Source organism: Pristis pectinata, chromosome 6 (assembly GCF_009764475.1).
Source record: "Pristis pectinata isolate sPriPec2 chromosome 6, sPriPec2.1.pri, whole genome shotgun sequence".
NCBI classification, from domain to species: domain Eukaryota; kingdom Metazoa; phylum Chordata; class Chondrichthyes; order Rhinopristiformes; family Pristidae; genus Pristis; species Pristis pectinata.
In genome coordinates this window covers 94,626,414-94,635,744 of record NC_067410.1, presented here as the reverse complement: position 1 = coordinate 94,635,744, position 9,331 = coordinate 94,626,414, and the positions used below count along the sequence as shown (strand labels likewise).

Here is a 9,331-nt window from a genome sequence, read left to right as displayed (position 1 = left end):
GTATTAGTATTTTATCTGTTCTTCTCCATCACAGAAACAATTTCAGTTTTTCTTCTATGTACATACATATGCCCATCCCCTCACACCTTTGAGGGATGCAGTATATAGCACTGATCCTAGTTAAATTTTATTAGCATGGGGAAGGCAGGTACAAGTTTTCAATCTCTGTGTGATTATTGTGGAGTAGAACTGGAAAACTCTTGGGTTTGGATCTTCCCATCTCTACCATTGCCATCATTTGTGTAGATGGAAGGTCTGCTTCTCCTGGTCAAATCAGAAACTTCTGAAAATGACAGAGATGAGGCGGATTGATTGTTATGATGGCAATGTTCAATTAAATTAAGATAATCCTAGTATTTATGTGAGGCAGTCTTCATAACCTGAGTTCTTTAACTGTCTGCCTTCCTTCTAACAAGGTTAATAAAATGAAAATGGTTTCAAAACAGTATCATTGGTGGAGAAAAAAATAGGAAAAATTCTTCAGCTCAGAGGGACAAACCCAGTCCTGACACTTTTAATCAATATTTATTGTGAATACATCCAGTATGAGTTTATTTTCATGAAATAACGTGAATACAATTGGGATTCATACAAAGTTCTTATAGTAATCCAGAAAGTATTGCCACATTAGTTTATGTGGTAGAGCATTAAATCCAAACAAGAATTGAGTGGTATTTTCATGTGCATATTTTCTAATCTATTTCACTGTTTTAACTAGGGTATAGTAATAAATTTTAAGAAAAGCATTATTTGACTAAATCTAGCAAAGTAACTGCAAACTGAAGTATTACAAATAAACCCATATATTTTTGTACAAAATCCAATTTTTTATTTACCTAAAGTATTTGTTTTAATGAAATGCTGTTGTTTTTATCCTTAATTGTGGCTTATGCCAACGTTCCCCTCTCGGTTGTGCTTTTCACAAAATGGTATTTCAGAGGAATGGTACCGTTTAGAAATTAAACAAATAATTCGACCAAAAAGAAACTCTTCAAGACAATTCTTTTTTCTCAAAACTGAGTCACTAAAAAAAGTGTCGTTATTTTCCTTTCATTTATCCTATTAGGCTGCTTTAGACAAATTTCAGAATTATTTTGTGCAGTTTCCAACTGGAATAATTCTCATTTATTTGTTTGTGTTGCCAAACAGTATAGCTCCTTTAGTGCTAGCTAGCTGCACTATTCTGGCAAAAGTTTTGGTTTGGATATGCAGCATTTTGTGGTATTACATTCTAGTGTTTGACGTAATATTGTGTGACTATTTCAACAGAGTAAACAGCATCAGTACATTAAAATCATTGTAGTCAGCTGTCTGGAACTTTTCACTAACTGAAAGGTTGGTTGGTCAGACAGACAAGCTTGCTGTACATCTAATGTACAGTTTTAGTAAGATGATTGTAAAAATATTTTTCCAAAGTCTATCCAAATCTGCTCTAAATACATGCCACACAAATTTACATATACAGTACAGGCTTGTCTGATACTATATGGCTTGCGTATGTCAGTGTCATCATCTTCACATGTACAGTACAGATCAGATAAAAGATAACAATGTATTCAGCTTTGACTGTGGCTTTGCATCTGTGACAGCTCTTATACACTTACATTGCAAAATGAGTACACTCTGTGCCCACTGCAATAGTGGGGCTGCTTTGGTGATGAAATAACATATTTATCCACATTTAGTCATAAATAGTTGCATCAACTCTGCAATTAGTACATGGCAGAAACACCATATCTTGGGTATGAATAACAAATTGCTCTTTGACATAAATCCAACTGCTGGTTTTCACATGTTGTATACAGTACCACTTGGTGTGACCCAGTTAATGTATGATTAGTCACTTCAAGAAAAACACAACCTGGCTTTAAAATATTCATATAAATCGACTCCAATGTCAAATAGTCTCAAATTGGCTATTATTTCTTTCTATCTACATAACCAAAAATGTAAGGTAATATTTAGCCAAATTCAAGGAGCCAGTCAAACAGACTGCTTGTTGGAAGCCTTCCTCCATCCTCTTGTAGTTCACAGAACTGCATGATTGCAAGAAACAGATCTTTGAGCTTCCATGCTTTCTGGTCAGCAAAGTGGATAACATCTAAAAACTGAATCCAAACCAAGAAATTGGTTATTGCATAACAGACCATTTTGCCCTATATGTATATAAAATTATGAAGAGAAAGTAAACTGTATAATACTATTTCTATAGAACTTATAATCATGCTGTGAACAATATTTTTTATTTTCTGTTTTCTGCACTTGCGGTTGCTTTAATGCTTTCATCTGCAAATTTGTTTACCTTACCATCAAAGAAAGAAGGAATATACAACCATAATAGAGTCTTTAACAAACTCCGTGTTCCAAATCACATCACAGTCAATTATTTTTGTCTTGTTTTGAAGTGGCTTCACTATTGCAGTGTCACCACACACTGTGAAATTCCCATTATGATAAACATGGTGGGATGATTCTCATTTTTTTTGTGTGGAAAAGGATGAGCAGCATAGAGAGTTAATTTCTTTACAAATAAAGTCAGCGAAAACATGCACTCACTACCTTCTACTTAGTTGGCAGTCAGTCTTGGAGAGTCTGACGGTAAACAAACAGTATGACAAGTAGAATTAGGGTAGGGGACAGTATAAGCTCTCTCCTAGACCATATGGGAAGATTTTAGAGACTGTTCGACACTACGGAATGCAATAAAAAACAAGCAGTATGATGAGAATTAGACCCATGACAGTGAGTAATCAGGACTGTGATTGTACAGGACTCCCCTGTGTTTACAACGCATGTAGCAAAGGGCTCTTTGTGAGGAATACAGAAGAACCTAAAGTATAGAACATAGAACAGTACAGCACAGGAACAGGCCCTTCAGCTCACCGTGTCTGCACCGACCATGATGCCAATCTAGCTAATCCCAGCTGCCTCCATATGGCCCATATCCCTCCAATTTAAACAGTCCATGTGTCTGTTTAAATGCCTCTTAAACATTGCTTTGTATCTCCTTCTACCAATCTCCCTGCACTTACCCCACCCACTACCCACTGGCAGTGCACTCCAGGCAGCTATCACTGTCTGCATAAAAAACGTGCCTTGCACATCTCTAAACTTTCCCTCTCTCACCTTAAAGCTATGCCCTCTAGTATTTGACATTTCCACCCTGGGAAAAAGACTCTGACTACCTACCTTATCTCTGTCTCTGGTAATTTTATATACTTCTATCAGGTCTCCCCTCAGCCTCCGACACTCCAGAGAAAACAATCCAAGCTTGTCCTACCTCTCCTTATAGCTTATACTCTCCATTTCAGCCAACATCCTTGCGAACCTCTCTGCACCCTTTCTGAAGCCTCCACATCCTTCCTGTAGTGTGGCCACCAGCACTGCACACAATACTTCAAATGTGGCCTTACTTAATTTTTATACAGTGGCAATGTGACTTACCAATTTTTATACTCAATGCCCCAACTGATAAAGGCAAGCATGCCGCATGCCTTCTTTACCACCCTATCCACTTGTGTTGCCACTATCAGGGAGCTATGGACTTGTCCCAAGATCTATCTGTATATCAGTACTCCTAAGGGACTACCATTTACTATATACTTTCCTCTTGCATTTGACCTCCCAAAATGCAACACCTCACCCTTGACCGGATTAATCTCCATCTGCCATCTCAACACTCAAATTTCCAACTTATCCATATTCTGCTGCATCCATCGACAACCTTCTTCACTATCCACAACTCCACCAATTTTTGTGTCATCTGCAAACTTACTAATCATACCATCTAAATTTTCATCCAGATCATATCTCAAACAATAGAGATCCGAGCAGAAATACCATTGGTCACAGACGTCCAGTCAGAGAAACACTCCTTCACTATCTTCTATGACCAAGCTAATTTTGTATCCAAATTACCAACTCACCATAGACCCTATGTGACTTAACCTTCTGGACCACCCTACCATGAGAGGCCTTGTCAAATGCTTTACTAATGTCCATGTAGACAACATCCACTGCCCTACCCTTGTCAATCATCTTCATCACTTCCTGAAAAAAATTCAACCAAATGTAAAGACAGTTTGTTTTTGGCACAGCACTCAATTGTGACATACAACACCTTCCTATCTCGTAGTATAGTCCTTGGTGAGGTGGAGGCTACAAAGGTCAATAATAATTGACAGTAATTGCCAGTAATGTCAACAATAATTGATTACAAGATCACTTTTGTCTGATTGGCTCAGTGCTGATTGGAGTATGTCAGTACCATGCCTCTGATCATATATAAAAATGTAATATTTTGTACAATTGGAGAGAAAGTGTGAACCACCTTTTCCCACTTGCAAGGGTAAGATCGATTTAAATAAATGTGCTTCTGTTTGGCCTGAAGTACAGACAGCATGAATGATACATTTGTGACAACAATAAATGTTGCAGGTGATGGAGTTTCTTTGGAAGTTCCCTGTGCAAATATAAAGTAACTCCAATTTTTAATCATAAAAGCATCAGGGAAAGTTTGAAGCTACCAGAACTCTGTTGTTCTTTTTCTACGTTCATGAGCAAGGAGTGCCCCTCATTCAGTCAGGAAAGGAAATTTTCAGGGTGAGTCTCAGTGTATGATTCCTGTGGACAATTTGACCCACGTCCTGTGAAAGCATAAACAAAATAGTGGAACTGAAAAGGTAAGTGCATTTTAAAATAAATATATTGAATGCTAACCAGAATTCACAGTTTGGATAAGGGAACACATCAGAGAAACAGCCTAGACAAGTAGGATGAAGTTTTTGATTTTCCAGTTTTTTGCATTAAAAAATACAAGGAAAAGATTCAGAGGAGAATGTAATTGTATTTATTGATCCAACTGTCTGATTGCATCTGAGTCAAAGTGTTCTGGGTTCAATATCTGCTCCTGGTTGACCCTTAAATGATGTTGTGGGAGAGCTGCTCCATTTTCTGAGGTCCTGCTTTTTGATTTATGTGTTTGTAGCTAGCAGAATAAGTAAATAGGAACCAAAAGGTGTACTGTATTTGAACTTTCAGAAGGCCCTCAATGAAAGGCCACATGAAAGATTATTAAATAAAATGAGAACATATGGTATTAGGGTTGGTGAATGGATGGAGAAGAACAAATGGATCATTGGCTTGGGAGTCTGCGATTAGTGTGATCCTGTAAGGATTAATGCTGTTTACATTCTATATCAATGATTTGGATGAGGGGACCAAGTGTAATATAGTCAAGTTGGCTGATAATACAAAGCTGGACGGCAGTCTGGGCTCTGAGAACGTTGTAGAAAGGCTTCAGGGAGAAAAAGACAGGCCAAATGAATAGGTGTGTATATGGCAGAGGGAATATGATGGGGGAAATTGTAAAATCATCCAATTTGACAGAAAAAGTGGATAAGCAGTGCATTTTTTTAAAATGGTAAATGATTGAAAGGTATTGTTCAGGGGACCTGGGTGTCCTTGTATAAGAATTATAGAAAATTAATGTACAGAAAGTGATTTGGAAGAAAAATTGTATGTTAGCCTTTATTGTAAGAGGATTTAAGTACAGGAATAACAATGTCTTATGTAATTATTTCATGCCCTGGTATAATGTACCCAGAATATTGTGTACAAGTTGGCGATTTACAAAGTGCAATGAAGATTTACCAGATTGATTCCTGGGATGGGGGAGGGTTGTTATTCCAAAAGAGATTAAACAGATTGGGACTATACTCTATTGAGTTTAAATGATTTAAAGAAAGGGTGAGGGGGGGAATGGTCTTAATAGGTCTTGACAGGCTAGTTGCATAATGTTGTCTCTGCTGGCTGGGCTTGGAACCAGGGATCATAGTGTCAAAATAAGGGACTGAGATGAGAAGAAATTTCTTCAGCCAGAGGCTCTCTACCCAAAAGAATTGCAGAGGCTCAGTTGCTGAGTACATTCAGGACAAAGGTAGGAAGATTTTTGGATATCAAGAGAAACAAAGGTATGGGTTTAGTGCAGGAGAGCAGTGCTGAGGTAAAAGATCAGCTATGTTTGTATGGAATGTGAGGGGTTGAATTGTCTATTCATGCTTCAATTTCTAAAAGTTCTTATGATAATCTACCAATTTGGCTGCTGTAAAAGATTCCAAAGCACTGGTTGAAGAAGAATGGAGTCTGTAAGGACTCTGAACCTACCTTGCGTATCAAAAAAAATTGAACTAATGAATGATTCATCCCTGTTGCTGTTTGTTGAACCTTTCTATGTACAAAGAGGTTGCCACATTTACTTAGGCAACAAGAGTAATTCACTGAAACATACTTTACAATTTCCTGAGGATGTGAAAAACTGTATGGAAACAAATTAGCCTTGAAGTTCATCATTCCTGCAGAAGCACATTAATCAATCGCCTCACATTTTGGCTTTGTGGCCAATGCGTTGAAGTTCAGTAATACCTGAGGCCCAGAGCTTTAGGTGGTATTGCATTAGCTTTGCATGAAGGGAATCCTTCGCACGTTGTGTCAGTGCAACACACACAAAACACATCATGGTTATGGCCTTGGGGCTATAACCATGATGCAGTGGGGAAAATTGCCTGAGGGGCTGGGGAAAGAGTCATGAATTCGAAGTCATCTCAGGACAAGGATCAGTCTTCAATGCTGAAAATGGCTCAACTGCACACTAGATAGAAAGTGCTATAGTCAAAGTTCCAGAGTGGTGTGATTTGATCCAGAAACCACTCTTGTTGCTTTTCACTCTGGGAACCACTGTTTTTTATATATATATATGTGCAGCACTGATAAAGACATACTGAGCAATGAAATTTTTAGGTAATAGCTTCTTTCTTGGTTATAGTCTTGGACATCTTGGCAGCTTTTGACCATAATTACTTTCAGCACAACTGTAATGAAACTGATACTGTAACATGAAAATCAAACCCACTGCAGATGCTAGAATTATCCCACAAAAAAAATACAGCTTGACCTACTGAGTTTTTCCAGTGTTTTCTCTTTTTGACCTCTAACATGTTTTCCATTTGGGGCTGATTTCTATCTGAGAGTATTTCTGATATCATCACTTCCCAGTGTACTAATTTTCTATTCATTTTTGCAAGCTCCTTTAAAGTGAAAAAAACTATAGTTCTCTGTACTTTATTTTGATCAGTGATTGAAAACTACTGCCAAATGGAAATGATAAGTATCACAGGAAGTATTATAAGTGGCAAACAATAATAACAAGGAGTGATGAAAAGGAAATTACCTTTTGAATCCTTTTTTCCTGAGATTTTTTGAAGTAAATCACTGGAAAACCAAGCTCAGAAGCTGCTATCCACTGCAAAATTGCTCTCAATTCAGCATCAACACATTCAGGGCTTAGGTCAAGGTTCAGCACAAGAAAATCCATATGGCAGTTGAATGTGCCAATTGCCATCTGTGATGTATTTTCTGGAAAAAGATTCAATATATTTATAGGCACAGGTGAATCATTTGATAGTCAGAATGTATTGTTCTATCACTGAACACAAACATAAATCTTACCATCCAAACTCTCTTGGTTATCTTTTACTGTCTCCTTTTCACTGATGATTTCACTAGTGAAAAAAATCTAACATGATTATTTAGAATTTATTGCACAAAGTGATGGAGATAAAGCCTCCTTTCACTTGCTTCATCTTCCTGTATAAAATTGTAAGGTTACATTACTAATTCCCTTCCTTATTGACTTCACAGCTTAGACAAGTAGGATGAAGTTTTGGATTTTCCAGTTTTTTGCAGTAAAAAATACAAGGAAAAGATTCAGAGGAGAATGTACTTATTGTTCCATCTGTCTGATTGCAAAGTCAAAGTGTTCTGGGTTCAATATCCTCTGCTGATTGACCCTTAAATGTTGTTGTGGGAGAACTGCATCATTTTCTGAGGTCCTGCTTTTGGATTTACTGTATGTGTTTGTAGCTAGCAGAATAAATAAATAGGAACCAATATATGTGCTGTATTTGCATTTTCAGAAGACCCTCACTGAGTGGCCGCACAAGTGGTTAATAAGTAAAATTAGAGCATATGGGATTGAAGCATACTTGCATGTTCTGAGGGTTAGTGTATGAATAGAGAAGAATAAATGGATCATTTGCCTGAGAGTCTGTGATTAGTGTAATTCTGCAAGAATTAATGCTGTTTAAAATCTATATCAATGATTTGGATGAGGGGTGCAAGTGTAACATAGCTAGGTTTGTTGCACTTTTTGACAGCCAGATGGAGTCTCAGTGGTCAGGATCGATAGAATCCAAGATTTATCCACAATAAGACATGAAGGTTATGAAACTGAAAGGGTCTTAAAGGAATGATGCAAGGTAAACCCCCAGCTGTTTGGTTGTGGGTTTCTGTTGCAAAACTCCATAGGGCCCTTGGACACCACTGGTTACTCATTGTATACTTTTATTTGCACCTGTGGAACACAACAGGAAATGAAGCAAAGTTTGGGCTAGGGCTCAGAAAAGGGAGAGAATGGACCTATTATTTAATACCTCATTGGGGCCTTGAGTGGTTAGAGGAAGAGTAAAGGCTAGAGAACAAAGTCTTTGGGCTTAGATGCCTGGATATTGGGACCTGGATGGGCGAGGCATGGACTGTGACCAGACATTGCCCATCCAGGGGTGGCAGTCTGGGTTAGTAAGTGGATATCAGGGCCTTGGGGAAAGTGGATGAGAGATCAGGGGCTGGGTGAGTTTGTTGAGGGACTGGCACAGTAGGAGCCCTGGGGATGGGAGGAGGGCCAAGGATGTTGGTGTTAGAATAATAAATATAGTTAAAGGGGAACTACCTGATAAGGGTTCCATATGCTGTTCTTGTATCCGTTCCAGGAGTCTCCCTTTAAATCATGCCGCAGCACTTATGAGACCATGGTGGTTCCCATAGTAACCAATGGTGGCTACTCCTCACAACAAAGAGATCTAATTTCCTGGGCATTGTTCCAAAGCATCGCAGGGGGATCTACAGCATAGGGATAGGGTCCCCCTTGTCCTCACATTTCATCCTACCAGCCTCCTGCTCTACAGCATTTTTGCAAGGTTGATGCTGAAATTGCATCACCGCAGTGAGGATGATTTGCAACTGGATGTGCAGGTCTGAATTTCTGGAAATATGTAATTATGTGATGAAATGTTGAAAGTTGCTTTGGATTTAAATAATGGCCTATCCATGTGTTCAAGTGGACTTGGACATCTATTACACTGTTCAAAGTAGGTAAAAAAGTTCTCATCATTTTTGTTATGCAGTGAGGGCCAGACTGAGCTGGAATGTGGACTTCCTGAACCGCCTCCAACATTGGACTTCTCATGGAAGCCAATGACAGAGTGCCAACTTCCCC

General features: G+C 38.4%; 1 protein-coding gene across 2 annotated transcripts in view; it reads right to left on the bottom strand.

The window, feature by feature from the left end:
- Positions 1-509: 509 nt before the first annotated feature.
- sphkap (SPHK1 interactor, AKAP domain containing) overlaps positions 510-9,331 on the bottom strand; it is a 104,126-nt gene continuing 95,304 nt past the window's right edge. For both annotated transcript variants that reach the window (XM_052017145.1, XM_052017146.1), the window contains exons 10-12: positions 7,507-7,559; positions 7,229-7,413; positions 510-2,108 (exon numbers count right to left, since the gene is read on the bottom strand). In XM_052017145.1, the coding sequence (XP_051873105.1) occupies positions 1,962-2,108; positions 7,229-7,413; positions 7,507-7,559 (385 nt within the window). In that variant the 3' untranslated portion in view covers positions 510-1,961. The remainder of the gene's footprint in view (positions 2,109-7,228; positions 7,414-7,506; positions 7,560-9,331) is intronic.